Source organism: Aegilops tauschii, chromosome 7 (assembly GCF_002575655.3).
Source record: "Aegilops tauschii subsp. strangulata cultivar AL8/78 chromosome 7, Aet v6.0, whole genome shotgun sequence".
NCBI lineage: Eukaryota > Viridiplantae > Streptophyta > Magnoliopsida > Poales > Poaceae > Aegilops > Aegilops tauschii.
This window is the reverse complement of record NC_053041.3, coordinates 75,515,226-75,535,993: the sequence shown is the minus strand read 5'-3', so window position 1 is coordinate 75,535,993 and position 20,768 is coordinate 75,515,226. Positions and strand designations below refer to the sequence as shown.

Genomic DNA, 20,768 nt, shown 5'->3' with positions numbered 1-20,768 from the left:
TTGTTGATCACGTGCCTGTTTCGGATCGAAAAGGCTATCAGTGTATTTGTCGTTGTTGTTTGTTGTGCTGCCCCTACTGCTGCTACTGCTATAAAGTATATTTTTCTCAACTTTTGTTGTGCTGCTCCTACTGAGCGCGGTGGTTGCTGGCTCAGCACAGTGGTTGTGGTGGTGGCTGCTAGGGCAAGGCGGCGGCGACCTTGAGCACGACCAGTTCTGGGCGGCGGCGGCGGTTTAGGCAGTGGTTGCGACGGCGATTCCCTCATGGGCGGTGGTGATTGAGGCTCGCAGTTGCTGGTTGAGCCCGGTAGAGGCTGCGCTGTGAACTCCAGTTCATCCTTTACTGTCAATGTTACCTCCGGCCCAGCAAATTCCCAAGTTGGCGGAACTAAAAGAGCAAAAAAAGTGCCAGCAAAACTACCAGACTAGTGCTTGTTTGCTGCTGCCTGTTCTTATGTCAGACCATGTGAGAATTCATGTTTGTCGTTGATTGTAAGCTATATTCAGTACTATTTCCCTTTCCCGTTTAGTACTTTGTCAGACTATGTTCAACTAAATTCAGTACAATGCTCTGAAATGTCCAAACTATTTTGAGTTATATTCAGATTTTGTTAAGCTATATTCAGTGCAAACACTTTCCTTTTCTCTTGTTCTCACTTGTACACACGCGCACACACATACTCATGCACAAACACTTAATTGATGTGGCAGTCAAAACCAGTCCATGGTGGCCAGTTTCAGTCAAAACAGGGTCCACGTCACAGTAAAACCACCTTAAGCGTTATAAAACCACCTTAAGCGTTATGAGGAACAAAAAGTATCCGGTTTAAATAGTTAAGTGACGAAAAGTATTCGGTTTAAATAGTTGAGGGACTGACTTTTGATGGTTTTAGAGTTGAGGGACGATTTCTCAACTTTCGAAAAGAGTTCGAGGACGAAAAATATACTTACCCCTTAACATAATCAGCTTGAGAGCAAAACCAAATCCAGATCTCAAGGCCAGCTTTCAGCCCAGGTTCGTTTATATTGCGAGCAGTGGTTGATGTGCTGTCTTCTTAATCGGGATGGTGCGTGCATGGTGTGGATACAGGGTGCATAACTGTGATTCGGATATGGGAGATCTGGACCGACATTTTTCGTGTTTTATCATGCAGTTCTTGCCATGGAGGGAGCTCTCAGACTCTGATTTGAGAGCTTAGTGTTTTCTTTTTTGACAGAGGTGAAGGGGCGATTCCGGCAGTGAAAACTGCATCTTTGCGGAACACAAAAGCATGATGATCTACCATGCCATAGTAATGCAAATGATCATGGCAATATGATGACCTGATGAGCTCTTTTGGTAGCAGGGGAATCAATATGTGCAAGCGGCAGTTTTTCCACCACCACACAGTCCATATATGGAGGTTCTTTGTTGGGTGGAACAGTCCATAATGCAGACTCTTGATTTTCGAGATATTAGAGTAAACCAATACAAAGAGCGCATTTTGCTTCACCGAATTTGCAAACCGATACGAGAACGGTACGAGGTGCAGCGTAACAATTGCCAAAGGTAGTACTTGAGCGATGTGCACTTCCTCTGCTCAATCGAAATCGTTTGTCCTTCAACATGGGTGATTAGGGGCGGTTCCTTGCTTTCAGAAAAAAAACAAAAACAAATCCCAAGCATTAAAGCTTGCATGCTGTGCTTCGGTACACCCCCCTAACAAGTTTACATTTCTTGAGACAGACCAATGGTGCAGATTAGAGCTTTTGCTCTTCATTGTAATTATCAAGATCTTGCCATACAGTTGCTGAAGACGGGTCGAGCTGGAGCATGGGCCAAAGGCAGCTCATGGAAACTGAAGGATCTCTCGTCCGCGAGCTGGTCAATGAGTACTGGGCATACACATCAAACGGAAACATTTAGGAGAGATTTTTGTTGGTGTGTGTTTATTGCTGGTTCCTTGACAAGAGAAAACACCATATATAGTAATCTCGTGACATATACCTCAGAGGGATTTATCCATTTGAGGTCTGAAGAAAATATGGTGCCATCTTTCAGTAATTTCGGGAAATTATTTTGCCCTCTAGCCCTACCAGAAATTTTGAGATCATATGGATGGTTCTGTTTTTTTTTTCCTTTTCCTCTTTTTCTTTGGGATATGGTTCTGTTGACTCCATTCAGACTGAGGTGATGCTTTTCGAATTAAGTCGCTCTTCGTCAACCGTGCATGCATGTGTGGAAGAAAACAAATTAGGGAGAATCTAGTGGAGAAATTTGATACGATCTCACCGCATTGGAGAAGGAAAGCTTGACGTTGATCTCAGATGCCTGTTTCCATTGAACAGGGCTATCAATGTTTTATTATTCTTATTATAGAGTTATCACTATCAGTGTGTTATTATCACTATCAGTTGGCCCTTTGGCTCTTTGTGAGCTTTCCTTTATTTTCGTTTGAGACTTTAAGACCTTGTTGAATCTATTTGCTTATTTAATAAGTTGGTTGTATGCATCGTTCTGATGCAGAGGCCGGGGAGTCCCCCCTTTTCGAAAAAAATTAAAAAATCAGTGTGTTATTATAAACAAATTCTCAATTGCCTGGAAGCACATCAATAGCCTAAAATTGTGGTATATTGGAAGTACACAAACTGTAGCAACATTTAGTTGTAGCATTTAGTTTGTACTTATACACGAGTGATGCTGACGGAGGACAACAACTATCTGATCAAAATTTGAAAGGTGCCTGAGACTTGAAGAAATATAGCAGCCAACCAATAATTGTTTATTTTTTCACAATATACCACCAACAATGGTTTGTTTTTGACAATAGACTGCTAACAATTGTTTGTTCTTTGAAACGCATGGGCAATGTGCTATTATTGTAAGTTTCTACTCCACGTTTCTATAGTTGCCTTTGAACTGCAAAAACGTCTTATATTTTGATACATAAATAGTATAACAATTGAAATTTGAACTAAAATCACACTAATGAGCTACAAAACCCGCGAAGCTCATGGAAACTGAAGGATCTCTCTTTCGCGAGCTGGTAAATGAGTATTGGTCATACACATCAAATGGAAACATTTAGGAGAGATTCTTGATGGTGTGTGTTTACTGCTGCTGCCTCAACAAGAGAAAACACCACGTATAGTAATCTCTTACTAGCATAGCCCGCGCGGCATCACGCCGCGCTCGTCGATACAGCAAATCTATATGAGGTGTGATGTTTATTTATGGTAAGTACTCTTAGGGTTGTGCTTATAGGATCACATAAAAAATATATGAAATGGAAATAGATGTTGATACATGCATAAATATTCCAACATAGGATGCATGATGAAAGGAAGTTCATCTATTGCCATCATGTATGATACATGCTACTAAACAGGAGAACATACGCTGATGCATATCCGATAAAATCTATTTATTGAAACTGCGCACGGTCCGGATTACAAAACGAATATTATGCGATGACATTGCTACAGCGAGATAGAAGAAGCGCAGATGATTTCTTGCTAGATAAGATCATCCTTGTGTAGCCCCCGGCAGGATTAGGCAACATTTACAGGTATTACAGTTGAATCATGGGGATTGCCTAACCAAATGTGTCTCCCATGAGCAAGCGAAATGCCTAACCTAGCCAACATATGAGCTTCATAGTTCGAAGGTCGAAGTTCCTGTACAAATGAACATGAACTAAATGATTCCTCCATCTGTTTGATCTTCTTTATAATGCACCCGTAAGCACAACTGATTTATTCATGAATAGGTTCGCAACCCCCTTCAATTGATTTGATGCAACGTGAAGATGCTGCATGCCAAGATCTGATGCTAGTGATAGTGCCTCTTTACACGCAATTGCCACGCATGTTGATACGTCATGTAGATATATGTTGCCTTTCTTTCGTCTGATGAATTTAAAGTTGGAATACAAACTCTACATGCATAAGTTTGTAATTACAAAAAAGGCAATCCATGCATAAATGCAAATTGGAGTGGATGCATTTATTATTAGCATGAGTGCTACGTACGTCTTACAAAGTAGGAAATACACCTCACCACTTTCTTAATAGGACTACTAAACACATTACATTCATTTGTAGTTTATATCAATCTAGTGCGGTCTCCTGTGGGACTGGTTCCTGTGATGAAGTGGCATAGAGCTATTGCAGATTGTTGCAAGTGATCTTGCGGTTGGTTAACTCTGATGTATGATATTATTGGATCTTCAGTTTGTGTATGTTGAAGATAGATATGTAATAGTGTGTGACGTCAGACAAATTATTGCATATCTTTGGCGAGATCTTATTCTGTCTTGTTAACTCATTTTGATGGACGACTATCTGCTAATGGGCCATGTTGAGCTGCCATTGATTGGTGTTTGCCTTCTCTTGTGGTGAAAAGGCTTCTCTTTGTGACTTCACGGTGCACACCATGCATTATTGGTGTGTTTCATTGAGATTTGTGTGTCGTGAAGAAAGGCTTATGTGTTGATCCTTTTTGTTGTTTGATTACCTATTTCCTGCCTTCATGAACCAGTGATGTATATTTTTTTGTTGTTGCATGTGTCAACTCATGTGAAGTCATGTTTCTCTAATTGGAAATATGGATAGGCTACATGGATGGTCTATGCCAATGATGGATGATGATGAAAATGAAGGTTGGCCAATTTTACGGAAGAAGTGAAATAGTAACTGATAAGACTATATCACATATTTAATTTAGTCAAAGTCCAGTACTTCTTCAACACCATAAATTTGGTCAAATTTTACTAATTGAGCATGATGATGCTGTATAACCGTGTCACTATAAAATTTTATGATGCACTGCCGCTAGACTTTTGAATATTTGAAAATGATTAACCCAAAAATATTTGAAATATTTGGAGTACATGTTCAAGGCGCAATGAAGTTGCTGGCACATAATCGATGATACGTAATATTAGAAAATAACTTCCTACAGTCAATCTCTATCCAGGCTAATACCATCCATGTATAACTGGATTGAATTCGATGGGAATTATCTCCATGGAATATTGATTTGTATAATAAACATACATTACTTCACCATTGACAACTGATAAAAAGGCCCCACTATGGTGTATCTATCCTTGATATGCATTTAGTTATACCTTCCACACTAAAAAAAAGCTAGAGAAAAATCTCTCGAGCAACAGCCGACACGGTGCACACATGCAAAAAGGAAAAAAAAAATAGAACTGACTGCCATGCACGTAGTCACATACCATCGGATATTCATGCACGCAATGACACATCCCCGAAATCCATGCCGCACCAGTGAATGCATGCACCAGCAAGCAAATGCGGCCAACCATATCCAAGGGATATATATACACACAGGGAGGAGAACGGATTTTCAGCAAAGATACATACACAAATCCCTTCCTGTTCATCAGATATTTCAGTGGTGCAAGTGAAAGCACATTTTTTCTTTTGTTCTAGCGTTAACCGATGTATTTAATTGGTATGGAAGGTCGAGGAAGAGAAGGCACATAAGCAGCTGAGCAGAAATAAAGCAAAAAAATCACATGTTCTTTAAGGACAGATAGTACAAAACATATCTTTACATAGATACTTGTTTGGTCAGCTGGAGCGAAACAAAATATCACGCCAGCAGAACAAAGCACTAAAGCGCCGAAGGGTCTGAGTTTTCTCCTTTTTTTTTGAAGTAATTTGTGAAATCCCTGCGAAATTGAGGTCATGCAATTGGTAAATCTGGGTACTTACACAGGCCGGTACACTCCTTGTGTGTACGTAGCATTTTCTTTTTGATTTGTTGCTTGGTCAGCCCGCGGTGTCGGCCTGCCGCTGGTATCGGATTGGTTGCTCAAATTTTGACCGCTTCCGGATGCATGCAGTGGTTGGCTACGTTTCCGGGAACGACTTGATAACGTCTATGAAGTATGCATGAGAATAGGAAGGTGATATGACTACGTGGGTGAATCTGTTAAAAAAAATCATGATTAGTAGAGTATATTTACAGCCCCTGATTACGTGGAAAATCTCGGCCCGATAGCTACCTTTCAGTCAGCTGAGTTTTAACATTTGCGTCGGTCGATTTCTGGTCCATTGGATGTTGCTTTGAGATGCGTTCTGTTTATTCTTTTTTTGATTGCGGTCTGCGGTTCAATGGGCCAGCTAGCGTCGACTGACCAGTGTTTTGGGTCAGTCGATCTCGTGCTGCGGCCTGGCTCGGGCGGCGCGGGGCGCCCGTTAGCAGCCCGGCCCATTATCGGTGGAACGCGGACGGTCGGCGTTTTTCTCGGCTTATCCTCTCCCCCCTCGAGTCTTGTCAGTCACTTCCCCTCCCCTCTCTTCCTCACTAGCTGTCTTCTGCTCTTCCCGTCCCGAGCTAGGGTTCGTGGGTTGCCCTCTTTGCCTCGAGCCATTCATTAGTTTCCTTTCTCTGTTTCTCTTTGCCTCTACCCAAGGATGCTCACCAGAAGATTTTGTGGTTTTCTCTGGTGTTTTCAGGTCTTTCCAATCGGTGGGGTTTGCTGCTGCTTAAGGATTTGGTTTTGGTGCATCCCATCAGGTATTTGTTTTGTCTTCTTGAGCATCTCTGCTTTAGTTTTATTATTGCTTATCGTGCTCTCAGGTTGATCCGTGGAGTTAGGGTTCTTGAAGTTTCTTGGTAGATCCGGTCCTTTGTGCTGCATGCTTTCTAATTAGATTTGATTTTGTTGTTTTACTGCTAGATCTGCTTTCTGATTAGGTTTTCTCTTTGTTTTGTCTCTGTTTCTTTGTAGGTCTCTGGTTGTTCAACGGATAGTCTGCTTGTGCATCTGAAAGTTTGCAGGTATTGATTTCATCTTTATTGTTTTTAGTTGTAATGCATGAAGTATGTTTAGGTTTCGTAGGGGTGCAATGATTTTGTTTTTAGGGATTGGATTGAGGTTTAGGATTATTAGGGTTTTGAAGTGTGTACTTTAGTTTGTCTTGTATATCTCTTAAAGATGCAATATTTTTCGTATATGTTTTGTTATTTGTGATGCACAATCTATGTCCAGACCTGAACCCATGTAGATTATATGTTATCTTGTTATTTTTTAGGTTTTGTGATTATTTTTTGTGATGCAGTTATTGATTTGTTTTCTAGTAGCAGCATGGGTTGATGAATCCATGATGGTCTTATGAAATCATTGATGAATGCATGATGGTCTTATGAAATCCATATTGTCTTGAGTCCATGCAGTAGCAGGATGGTGTCATGAACTGATGTATTAGCATGTTCGTAGTTTGTGTGTATGTTATTTTCTTGTTGAGGAATTTCTGGAAGTTTCAGTTATACATGTGCACATGCATGTAATTTGTAATTGTTCTGTAGATTTAATGGAGGTTTTTTGAGTAATTAACAATGTATATCTTGTGGATTATCTTTCTTTTTCTGTGTGATGTAATTTGTTTTGATAGAGTAGAGACAGGATGCTCCATGTGTACGGTTTGCTGTTGACAAATTTACTTGTTTTTTTGCAGTTATGGTTTGCCCTCTTTGTCGTTGTCCGGGTGCCCCCTGTGTTCCATTTGCTGGAGATCATGGAGTCCCTGAAGCTTTTGATGTCGTCCTTGATGAGAATTGCTTCAGGAGGATGGTGAGCTGTATTTCATGTTTTCTTTTGTAGGAACCCTTTAATTGTCTTTTCCTAATAGTATGTGTGCATGCTTGCGTATAAGAGTGCTTTGCAGTAAGTACTTCATGATATCATCAATGGTAGTATTTTTTTTGTGGTGGTCTAATTTGTGTGCAAGTTTAGATTTATGAGTATGCAAATTTTATTTTTAGTTCTTTTTATGATGAGGTTTATATAGACTTCCTGTTCCGTAGTGTGTGCCTTCGTAGTATCATCAGCGTTGAACCTTACGATGAGGTATTTTTTATGTTTTTTGTATATTGAATATGCAATGAATATATATAGGTTGATCATGTGCTTTGTTGAAGTTGATATATTCAAGGATAATATTTTTTTTCTCAGTTTGATATTGATGAATACAAACCTTTTTTAAGTAAAACTCAATGTCTTAATAGCTGTGGATAAAACAATTTTTAGACCAGGATAGCTTGTATGTTACTATGGATATTTTTGCTGTTGTGAAATGCGTGCAAGTTTTATAATTATGTGTATGCAATTTTATCAAGTGGCTTTTTACACTAGGGGGATTTTTCTGCAGTAAGTAGTTGAATGAGACCATTTCAATGCTAGTATTTTTTTTGCTGCCCTAATGTGTGTGCTAGTTTAGAATTATGAGTATGCAAGATTATTTTCTTTTAGTTCTATATGAGTATGCAAGTTTTGTACAATGAATGTGCAATGAATATATATTCTAGGATAAGATTTTTTTTCCAGTTGATATTTAAGTAAAACTCACTGTCTTAATAGCCGTGGATAAAATAAATGTTAGACCAGGACACCTTGTATGTTACTATGGATATGGATTACAATGGATATTTATTATTTATTTTGCTGTTCTAATGCGTGTGCAAGTTTAGATTTGTGAGTATGCAACTTCCTTTTTCTTTTTATCAAGTGACAGGATTGTGTGCAAGTTTTATATATAGGCGTATGCAATTTATCAAGTGACTTTTAAATTAGGGGGATTTTTCTAGTGCCTTTTTTTCAGTAAGTAGTTGAATGAGACCATTTCAATTCTAGTATTTTTTTGCTACATTAATGTGTGCGCAAGTTTAGAATTATGAGTATGCAAGATTTATTTCTTTTTTAGTTCTATATGTGATGAGTTTTCTATAAACTTCCTGTTTGGCTAGTGTGTACATTCCTACTATCTTGAATGTTGTAACCTTTGGTATATTAAAGGATAAGATTTCTCGGTTGATATTGATGAATACACACTTTTTAAAGTGAAACCCAGTGCCAAAATGACTGAATCTTTTTGCTATTGTATATTGCATGGAAGTTTTACATTTTTTGTGTGTATCCAATGTACACAGTGATTTTTAGAACAAGGGGGATACTCAAGTGCTTTTTGCACTGAGTAGTTGATCATTTAATGTTAGTATATATTTTATTTTATTTTGCTGTTCTAATGTGTGCGCAAGTTTAGATTTGTGAGTATGCAACTTCCTTTTTCTTTTTGTAATTAATTTATGACGAGGTTTTTTCTATAATCTTTCCTGATGCGTATAGGATGCATTTTTTTTCCCTTGATGAGGGTGCAAATTCTCTAATTGTACCTTTTTTGATTTTTTTTGGTTTGTTCTTTTGCCTATTTTAGTATCAGGAAATTTATAGTCTGAATTTAATCCACTGTATTTTAGTATGAGGGTGCAAATTATCTAATTCTAGTAACTTTAATCACTGTATCTTTATATGGATAGTTTGAATTTTTATTTTTGTACTTTTCGTTTGTATATTGCTCTTGTATTGACTTTGTTGTTTGTTCAATCCAGTACATCCCATGCAATGTAAGGGCTTCCTTAGCTGCTTACATTCAGGAGCACAGGAATGTCGCCCAGATGTCAGGTTACAAGAGGATTGAGCCTGCTCTGCTTACCTTTGAGAGCAGATCTTATGCTGCTGTCTTTAAGCATCGAGGCCGTTACTCTAAGTTCTGTGGTGCAGCTTGGAATGAACTTACCCAGGACTATGCTCTTTCTGCTGGAGACCGTGTCGTATTCACTCTGGACCACTCAGTGTTTGATTTGAAAGTTGAGACTTACCGTGGTGGCCATAGGATTTTTCCTACTCCTGATTGTGGTATGTATGTGATTCATAGTCTTGTTTTCTGCTCTAATGCTCTAGACTTTTACTAGGCTGTGACTTATCTCTTTTGTGTTTCGCAGCGTTTGAAAAATTGACTGATGCAAAGTATCAGCTTGTTTGCTCTGCTGTCATGCCTCGGGGTCTGCAATTCAACTATCATGATAATCAGGAGTTTGTGACATCTCTCTTCCGTACATCATTTTTTCTGGGATGCATGCCATATGTTCATGTGTTGACTCCAACAAATACTGAGAAGTTCTTAATGGTAATTCTTTGTTTTTTGTTTTTTTTTAATTATTTCTGAATGTTGCTCTTAATTTCTCCTCTTTTTGTGTTTAAATAGTTGTTAGAATAATGTAAATGGAAGTTTTTATTCTATATTTTTTAGGTGTCCAGTAAACAAATTTTTGCAATCAAAACCAAGCCTCTTCTATAATTTATTTTCTTTTTCTATGATGAATGCTAGTATTAACATACAACTTATTTGTTATGAGGCAGTTTTCCATGTATACTTCTTTGAGTCTTTTACCTTTTTTTAAAAATGTATGCTATTTTTAACTTATTCTAGGTTACTAAGCTCAGTTTGAATTTTATTCTTTCTAATGAATCCACTTGATTTTGTTTATTGTGTTTCGTTCACTATATTCATCTCTGTGTATTAAATGTTTTTTTGTTTGTACTTTTGCTATATTGTTTTCATAGAAAATTCCAAAGGCCGTTGTCTCCAGCTTGAAGGTCTTCATTGATGTGCCAATGAGTGCTAATGTTTGTCTCGAAGCTTTCAAGGGTGAATTGCATGTCATAACACCATCTTCATACTCTCTGGGCAAGAAAGATGGCAGGATGGTGATTGCCAGGATGACCTTCAATCAGTTCCTTGCAGCTGCTAGCTATGCTAAAGACAATGTGTTTCTCATCACTTTCAAGGAATGCCGTGATCGCTCAGTTTCAACCGTTTTCCAGCAGCTAAAGTAAAGGGATCAGCGTAGAGGTCAATGGAAGATTTTGCAGTCTGCAGGATGATGTTTAGTTCAGTCTGGAGGATGAACTTTAGTTTATGTAATTTTATCTATAAACTCATGGACTTGTTCTATGTTAGTATTGTATATTTATGTGGAGGAGTGAACTGAATGTTTTATGCTACTACTGCCCTTTTGAATTATCCTATTAGTGCTATATTTTGCCAAATATGGTGAAATGTTATATGGTTGTTCTGGTTGTGTGTTTTACTTCACTCTTTTTAATTACTATTGAACATTTTTCTTTTCTATTTTTTCTTTTTGGAGTTTTCCATGCGTTGATTATTTTTCACGGGTGCTCAACAATTTTTGATTGATCTTTTTTGTTATAGATCATATCAATTGTTGATTCACAGACACCCTATATTTGTTTTGATGTTTTTCATATATTTTATACATTTTTTTGTTCCATATAATTTCTTTTAGTGATCATTTTGATGTGTTTGATATTTTTTAATCTATCAAAACAAATGTTCATTTATTTAAACTCTTTCATTTTCTTTTAGCTTTGATTTGTTGATTCTCATACTTATTCTGTTAGTTTTATTTCATATTTTTTGTTGGAAATTAAGTTTAACATGGCAGGTATATGCTTTATTTCTTAATGTCAAACTGAAAGAGTAACGATTTCTCCAGGGCAAAACTTTGCTCACTGCACATTTTCTCTGTGTTTGAGTGTAAGCCGTTCGTTTGAGTGCTTTGAGATTCGTGCTTCATAGTTTAGTTGGTGGTGTTCTATTTCTCTCTGCGTGACACTGCGTCATTTAGTGGTGACGTCATTCGTTTTTGAAATTCCTAATCGCGTACGTCTTCTTCCTCTCCGCCTCCTCCTTTCTCGACAGTTTCATCCACTCGCGGCGCCGAGGTCGCTGCTGCTCCGCCTGTACTACCGCGATCTCGCGGTCAATCCTACACCGACAGGGCCGCCAGTCGATCCGCAGCGGTCACAAGGTACCTTCCCCTCCATTCTGTTCCTTCTGTGCCATTCAATTTCGTGCGCTCCCCTCCGCGAACCCTAAGTTTTTGAGCTGAGGTATGTCAAATTCCTAGCGGGAACTGACGATTTGAGCCGTTTTAGATAGTTTAGATGGGGTTTGATTGTTTCATCATGTTGTTCTGAGCGGCCCAGCGCCCCGTTTTACTACATGTTGTTCGAGTCCCCTAATTGGCCCGTGTAGAGCCGTGTTTTTTGTATGACGGGAGTCAATTTAGTGCCGTTTTGTCATGAATTTACAAAATATGTGCATATTATGTGCTAGTTTATTAAATTTTGGCTTTTTTTGTTTGATTGGCTAGTTCAGTCCAATTCATGTGTTTTGTGTGCATCAGCTGATATATGATCCATGCCTATTTTTGCTCTGCACTGTTACTATCTGCATATTTTTCACGTTTTTACAGGTGTGGAAGTCAATTAGGCAATGTTTTTTCATAGTATCAATTTGTGCATTTCAATTATGATATTCAGTACTGATTTTGGTCACTGTATCAAGCTTTGCTAATGAATGCACTAGTAATTTGGTCATTGTATGAAGCTGTGCTGAATGGAAACAGTAGCTAACTTATGACTCGAGTAGAACACTGGTTCATGGTCTCCCTTTTTTCACATGTTTGTGCTAATGATCCCATTAGTGATTTTAGTTTAGTCATTTTTTTGATTTTGTTTTGCAGCATGCTACTACATCATTTTTTCATCTGCAATCTAAGTAGTGATTTGTTTTTTTGTTCTCAGCAAATGGCAAGTGATACTAATGATTTGGAAGATAGTGAAGCTCTCTACTATTATGATGAGTTAGATGGAACAATTGTCTCTCAAACGCAATATGAAGATGGACAGACTCAACTACTTGATGTAAAGCTTTTCTGTTTATAATTAGTATAGTTTTGCTTAGTTTCAGAGTATTTTTTGTCTTTCCTGTATGTCTGAACTTTTCGAAATTCAGTGTCCTGAAGTTCTCAAATTCTTCGGTGTCTTTTCAGGTTGGTGGTGGAGATCCGTAGTTCGACGTAGAAAATTTTCTTAATAATCTGCGTAATCTGGTAATTATATGTTTCTGGTGTTTGTTTGTTACTTTGTATTGTTTGTTTCTCTTCAGATTTTTAACAACTTTTACCTAATTCTGAATTATTACAGTTCTACTCTTCTAATGGGAATCCTCAATCTTCTAAGAATACTTCTGTAAGTAGATTGTACATTTTTATTATATCATATGTCTATAGTGATATTGAAAGCAATTTCTTACTTTTAGGTTTTCCTTTTTGCTGTTTTTTTCTATCAGCATCAATTGAATATGCATTAGTGCCCCATTATATAAAATATATGCATTTTTTACGATGATGGAGGTGCAACTTATTTTAGTTATACCCAGGATCCACTGTATGTTATAGGTTAGTCTGAATTTTATTGCTGTTGTAAAATGAATGCAAGTTTTACTATGATGTAAATGCATTTTTTAGATGCTATGATATTTTATGAATACACACCTTTTTAAAAGTGAAACTTAGTATATGAACGTACTTTTTCTTTTTGCATGTTCCTGTGGATGTTATGCTGTTTGTACAATGCGTGCAAGTTTTAGAATTTTGTGTAAGCAATGTATACAGTGATTTTTTACAGTAGGGAATTTTTCTAGTGCTTGTCAGTAAGTAGTTGAGCTATTTTTGCTGTTCTCAAATGAATGCAAGTTTAGTATCATGAAAATGCAACTATATAAATTCTTCGTTGATATTGATCTATACACACTTTTCCAACAAGAAACTGACTGTCAAGAAACTGACTGTCAATTCTGAGTTGAGCAATTTCTTGCTGTTGTCATTAGAATGCAAGTTTAGTATCATGAAAATGCAACTACATAAATTCTCAGTTGTTATCGATGTATACACAATTTTTCCTACAAGAAACTGACTGTCAAACATGGCTGGATCTTTTTATATTTATGCAATATATCAAGTGATTTTTTCCTGCTCTAATGTTGGTGCAAATTTAGATTTGTGAGTATGAAAGTTCTTTTCATTTTTTTGTAATTGAGTTTCGACGAGGATTTTTCCTATTTAAACATTTCCTGATGTGTAGTGTACGCATTTTTCTAGCATGATGAGGGTACAAGTTCTTAATTCGTTTTGTGTTGCGCTTTGTTTTTAGTTTGCTACAAATCAATGTAGCATCTGTGTCTCATCCAACCATTTCCATGTCATCATGTTAACTCTGCAATCATGATTTTTTTTCACTGATTTATCTTTTTGCACTTTCTTCTTAGCAACTTTCTGAATATGCATTATAGTGTTTTCACACTGTTGTTAGTTTTTCTCAGCACCCCCCACTCCCACCAAAGAAAGCAACCAGCAGATGCAATCATGATTACTTTACTGACCTCCTAAAGAAAATGCCACCCGGAAGAGATGATGTCGTTAGAGAGTATGGTTTTGACTTTCTGTTAGATTTTGAATGTAGCTCTGTCCCAAGAGGTTTTGCACAGTGGGTGGCTGGGAGAGTGTATCCTCCTACTGGAGATATCGTTCTTGATGACAAGGTCATCCCAATGAGCCCAGAGTCATTTCATATGATGTTTGGTCTTCCATTAGGTGGCAAGAAAGTTTTATTTCACTCTGAGTTGACAAAATCTGCCTTCTTAAACATTATTGGTGAGCCTGCATTGCCATCAATCAAGTGGTTTGGCCGTGAAATGCTTAAGCCTGATACATCTCGAAGTGAATTCATGAGATGTTTCCTTCTAGTCGCTTTTGCAACTGTTTTGTGTCCTAATTCAAATATATACCCAAGCACGAAATACCTAGGAATTCTCATTGATCCCATGGAAGCTACGCACTATGATTTGTCTCAGTTTGTATTTGACTGGTTAATGGCGTACATAAGGAAGTTTCAGAAAGAACCAAAAAAGCCTGGGAAAGAAGATGGATTCACTACACTGGGTGGTTGCATCTATGGCCTCTGTGTAAGACTCTTATACTCTTATATGGTTTCTTACCAGTTTTGCGAAAATTTCTTTTAAATGTTTTTTGTTTGTCTAATGATTGTTTTTTGTATTGACAGTGTTACTATTTAGATTTCCTTGATTTCAGTTTACGGCGAGTTCCACCTGGACTACCTAGGGTTAAAGCATGGAAAAATTCTCTAGTCAAAGAATTTGCTAATTTGGATTGCAAAGCTCCCAAAGAATATGGCCTTCGCCCTGTAAGTTTTTGCATCTTGCTAATCTCATGTTTATTTTTTGTTTTTAATTTGTTTAATGGTGAGTAATGTCAATGCTTTCATTCTATTGCATGCTGATGTTATTTTGAAAACAATGTTTTTAGGTGAAGAATATTTCTCAAACAGTTTATTCTATGGGTTGCATTGGTTGCTATGTTGTGCATCAGGATTCCAGTCATGAATCTGTCAAGTTCAGATCAGCTCTTGACAAAACTGTTGGTGGTTTACTTCCAAGCTCGGTACTACTCTCTTCTTTTAATGTTTTTTATACAATTTTGTTGTGAATTTTTTTTGTCACCTAATCAAAATGAAATTAGCTTTTTGCATGACTTTTCTTACTCAATTTCTGTAGGTCAAAGATCAGTTATCTCTACTAGCTAGGCGTTTCCGTGAAACTGCTGACGACAAGTCTATCGAAGGAGCTCAGAATATGCTGCTTGACTCGTTGAACTGTATCATTCTTGCTAGTGCAACAGATCACGAGGATAATGATTCTGATACAAATTCTAGACATGACACGAGTAATAATATGGCGAACACTAATAACAACTCAGCGAAAACCTATTGTACTTTACTTCATTTTTCATTTATGATAATTGTATTAATGTTTGTCCTTTTTTGTTTTTTCTTTATTTTATTTTTGTTTTTCTCATTTTGAATTTGCAATAATCTCAGGATCTAATGCCAATGCTCACAATACTAATGCATCACCAATCGACAAATGCTCTCCTTGTGGTACTTTACTTCATTTTTTCAGTTATCCATTAGTGTATTAATGTTGATAATTATTTTTGTTCTGTCTGTATGATATTTGGTATTTCTCATTCTTGAATATGTAATAATATCAGGATATAATGCTGATGCTCCAAATACAAATGCATCACCCTTCACCCAACGCTCCCCCAATGTCTGTAATCCAAATGTGGATTTGCATGATACTGCTGGTCCATCATTCTCCAGTTCTGTTTTTTCATTTTGTTTTGTGATTACGAGATTATTTAATACACTGAATATCCCCATTTAAATTGTTAGATTCAGTTTCAGGTGTGAAGAGGAAAGCTCGATTACCACTTGATGAAGATGATATATTCGTCAGCAACTCTTATCCTAAACCTTGCAAATTACAAAGGCCTACACATATAAATCCAGTTTCTATTGTAAGTTTTTATTTTCTTTTATGTTTAAATTCACTCAATTTTGATGAATTGAGTTTATTTTTTCCAGTGTTTTGTTAATGTTGATCATTTGTCTTGTTGCATTTCTTCATACAAATAACGTGTTTGAGAACCGAATGCAGGAGGAAGGAAGAAAACTTGACTTCAGCAATGTGGGGAAGCAACTTGAGTCTGTTTCACAGCTCATGAGGAAACTGATTCCGCCTAAGGCTCCCATTACCAGTGAATCCATTGAAAAGGGAAAAGGCATTAGTTTCCAACATCTGGTTGGTTCAAAGGCGGAAGTTGCAGCCAATTCAAAAGTCACTTCTACCCAGACCTCATTGAATAACATTATGAGTGTTAGGAAGAAGTCATTTTTCCCTGAGAAACTGAGGTTGAAAACCAGCACAAATGGTATTATTCCTTTTTCTCTTCATTTGTTTGAATGTATCTCTGTTTCAAGCTTTCTTTCCTTTTTGTGCGTCCTATCTGCATCGTTCACATTCTTATGAATTTTTTTTGTCCAAAGGGAGAATGTACTCACGATTCATCACAAAAATCAGTTCGTGATCTAGCTACGCCATCTGGCCAACATCATTTTCAGCAGTATGATGAGGTAATTATTAATTGCACCTTTGATTTATATTTTTTTGTTGCAACTTCAACATATTATTGTTGCAAGTTTATTCTACATCAAACCTATGCTTATTTTTTCCTGTACAGTTTTCGTTGTTTATTAAAAATTTCATGCAAGTTTTTTGTGTATACCTTGTTAATGTTTTCCACCTTGTACAAACTTAAATTGTTCATTTTCCTTTATTTAATACTTTTTTCTTTATTTTGTACCAGGGTCACAATATCGGACTCCCATTCAAATGCATACGTTGCCTTTTACTCCTGTGTCAAGTCCTTCAAACAATGTTATTACTCGGACATTACTTCTAAGCTGCTTTACTTGCATTATTTTAGTTGGTTTACTTGCCTTATGCTTTTACTATGCATTTTTCTTTCTACTTTAGTTGCCTTTACTATTTCCCTGTATAATCTGTACCTTATTGCAGAAATCCAATGACACACCAAGATCAAGGTCACTTCCAAAATCTGCTAACCGCAATGAATTTCTGGGTGAAACATCTCGACCTCAAGTTCATGTCACTAAGGTTTGATGTCCATCCCTACTTTTCGTGTAATATGTTTGTCTGACTAATGTCCTTGGAGTTTTGTTATTCATATTTTTTTTCATTTTAGGGTTTAGGTCCTTGCATTTTCTTTGTGTCTTCTCAGATTGATTTAGATCCTCCTGGTTGTCTTGATAGCCCCGCAAACTCTCCTGAAGTTGCCATCTTATATGAAGTTCACGAACCTGACATGGATAACATCTTGCTTGCTAATTCTGAAGGAGTTTATAATGATAAAATTAACAATCACTCTGCTAGTAGATCTGGAAGAGAGGCGAACAGATATGGACCAAAAAGGATTGTACATCCAAGCAAATACAATGCATCTCCTTATGTAAATGATGTATCATCAAAGTATCCTGTCACCACCAGAATGATTCAATTGCATGATGCTATTGTCACTCTGTCTCTTGATGAGAACTTCAAATAGTAAGACATTTCTTTGTGTTTTTACTTTTGCATTAAGTTGTTCTGTTTTCATAAATTACTTTTCTTTTGTTATCTTATACCTTATTTTTTTTATTTTTTTTGGTTGCAACAAACCATGTATTGATTATGGCAAGGTTTCAGTGACGTATTTTTCATTTGGTACTTCTTTCGCAAATGAGGGCCTAGTGGACACTTATACTAGAAATGCTTGGTGTCGTAAATTGTCTTTGGACAACAAGCCAAATGACTCTAAAGTGCATCACTTTTTCCACCTCATTTCTGTGAGTACATTTTTCATTTTGCTCTGTGTTTTGTATGTGTCTTGTTGATTTCTTAATATTTTTGAGGTCGAGCTTTGTGCATATTCTTTTTACTATCTTAACTATCTTTCAATGAACAGGAACATCTTATGAACATGGACTCATATGATACTCAAGAGCTCTATGATCAAAAGTCCAACATGGTTAAGAGATGCTTTTAGTTGGCAAACGGTGCAAGATTAATTCATTCATGTAATGAAGTAAACATTCTTCATTCACATTTTATTTATCTACACTTTTCTTTCATGCATTTTAGTGCTTACTATTTGTTAAATCTTTTCAGGTGCATTTTCCAACTCTATACACCTTCAATCAATGCAAGCATTGGTTTGATTTTGTTGTATTGCTCCAGCATGAAATGTTTGTCATCTTAGATTCAGCATTTGATGACAAGAGTGATTACCACAAGCATGTGTTGAGCATTTTGGTAATTCTATAAACTAGAGCTCTTCGCTCTCATATGTTTTTGTTTTTTGCATTCTCCATGATGTTCTCATTGTGCATATGCATTTTAATAATTTAGTTCGCTGTAAAATTGCAGATACCAAATTTCAAAAGGGTTGGGAACATGTATGGAAGCTCACGAAACCTTAATTGGTGAAATTGGTCTACACATTTTATTGGTGTGCCTAAACAATCAAATGCGTAAGTTCTTTCTTTATTTGTTTTGCTTTAACATTTTCTTTTCATTTTATGTGGAATGCATGCACCATGCAGCTTAGAATGATCTGGATGCAAGTTCTATTTGTTCTAGGGTTTTTTAAATTTAAAAATTAGGTTTTTTTTTGTATGTGTTAGTTGTACATGTGCATTTTTCAGTCCAGTACATATAATAGACCATGTCAAATATCCTAATACAAAAACTTTTCGCTGATTGCATATTATCTGCATTTCATGATCAAACCATGTTGTGCAGTCCAGAATCTTTTTCATGAAGTGCAAGCATAGTAAATTTGTACTTCTTTTTGATGTCTAATTTTGTTTTTGCTGTTTTTGATTACACTGAAGTGTTGACTGTGGTATTCATACAGCGTTATATTTGAAACATTGGAAGCCTAGGGTCCAGGTGCATGACATCATTAAGGATGAAGATATCCCAAACATCAGAGTCAGGCTGGCAAACGAGATGATGTTCACGGACCTCAACGTTCTGAGTGACCAGAAGAATTTTGTTCTTGATTTCTGAGAGTGCTCATGAGTAAGAATGTCATCTCATTCATTTTTAACAGCATTTACCCATTTCTTGAAGTGTTTTTTTCATGATTTTTCTATTGATTTCTTGTGCCATTCATCTAATTTTGTCAAATGTTTTACAACCAACTTTATTTTCTCACGCTTCGCTTTGTTGCACAATCAGATTGTAGCCATTGACGCAGGTTCATCAACAAGATAACTATTCTGAGGACGGAGTTGATTCAAACATGGGATGAAGACAGCTATAAAATCTCAGTAGCTATTTTCATGTGTAATAGGTCATTTTAGAAATGATTTGGAATGATATATGTGAGTACTGTTACGATATTTTTGTAAATGGATTCCTCGTGTACACTGTGATGATGAAATCCTCATGTCTATTTGTGATGATGAAATGATTTGAGATGTTATGAGTTTTTGTGACTTTGTTTTTCCAAGCCCATGTGATGCTTGCATACTTTTTGATGTATTAGAATATAAATCTTTTTCTTATGTGGTCACTTCAATATTTTTTATATATCATTTATTTTTTTCCCATTATAGTTTCTTTCTGGATCATGTTGTGCTGTTTGATTTCCATACAGATCAAACAGGAACAACAATGATATGATCCTACATTTAGTTTTTCCTTTTCCGCACTTCTGGATTTTTTTATTCGTTTACACGTGTTATTGTTTTCTACTTTTTTATACTTTGATTTTTCTTATGACTAATAGTGTCTGCATTTTTTTGACTTATTTTGAAACACTTTTTTATATAAACAATTTTGATGACTTGAAAAAAAATTCTGGATCATTTATTCATTTGCTCTTTCTTCAAAAACCAGTTGTGTTTACCAGCGTGGGTTCATTCTTTGTCCCCTATATTTTGTTTGTTGCCATTTTGTTGCCACCTGTTTTTCTTAGAGTGGACACATGTTTGATGCCAGTTATCCAACTAACCCCACTACTCCCCACTACTTTGCACGGACTAAATCCCACTACACACCACATATACCGAGGAACCGACAACCAGAGAGGCCACTACCCCCACTAACTCTGCCTCTTTGTAACTTCTCTGCATCTCCGCCGTTCACCCTCCTCCTCGTCCCTATATATTTACTCCTTTTGTACATCTCGTGCTCTATAGGCGTCTCCTTTTGTAGACCTTTTCTCCTCTGCGTTTCTCTAGTTCTGGTGAGAGTTGTGTGTTCGAAAGTCTGTCTTTCTAACATCTATCTGTTCTTGCTTTCAAGCTTCTGTTCTTATTTCAGTTTTGTTTGATTCCAATGTCTATCTGTTTCTTTCTTGTTCTTCAGAAACTCACATAGAAGGTATTGGGTTCAAGTAGACACAAAGTATGAAGTTGGTTCTCCCACTTTTATTGTCTTCGGTTTTGAACAAACTACTGCTGACTGTGTCACATTCTAAATGTCTGACATTTTTCCTTTTTTCGCAGATGGATCGTGCTGGTGCTGGTGATGGTTCCAAGAAGAAGATATTTCTTCTTTTTTTGTTGTCAGCCTTCTTTTTCATAATTTAGTTCTGACTGAGCCTTCAACTGCAC

The 20,768-nt window shown here is 36.7% G+C and overlaps 1 protein-coding gene across 1 annotated transcript; it reads left to right on the top strand.

Moving 5' to 3' along the window:
* Positions 1–6,105: 6,105 nt before the first annotated feature.
* Positions 6,106–10,922, top strand: LOC120969821 (uncharacterized). The gene is made up of 6 exons (XM_045232031.1): positions 6,106–6,535; positions 6,750–6,799; positions 7,477–7,592; positions 9,407–9,713; positions 9,800–9,984; positions 10,422–10,922. Exons 3-6 carry the CDS (start codon positions 7,479–7,481, stop codon positions 10,692–10,694), a joined length of 879 nt encoding a protein of 292 aa, XP_045087966.1. The 5' UTR covers positions 6,106–6,535; positions 6,750–6,799; positions 7,477–7,478; the 3' UTR covers positions 10,695–10,922.
* Positions 10,923–20,768: the final 9,846 nt, after the last annotated feature.

Bases quoted from the DNA above. Each gene is read 5' to 3' on its own strand.
- LOC120969821 (XM_045232031.1), top strand. From the start codon at position 7,479: ATGGTTTGCCCTCTTTGTCGTTGTCCGGGTGCCCCCTGTGTTCCATTT. The intron at 9,714-9,799 runs GTATGTATGTGA...TGTGTTTCGCAG, and splicing joins TTTTCCTACTCCTGATTGTG to CGTTTGAAAAATTGACTGAT. The intron at 9,985-10,421 runs GTAATTCTTTGT...TTGTTTTCATAG, and splicing joins ATACTGAGAAGTTCTTAATG to AAAATTCCAAAGGCCGTTGT.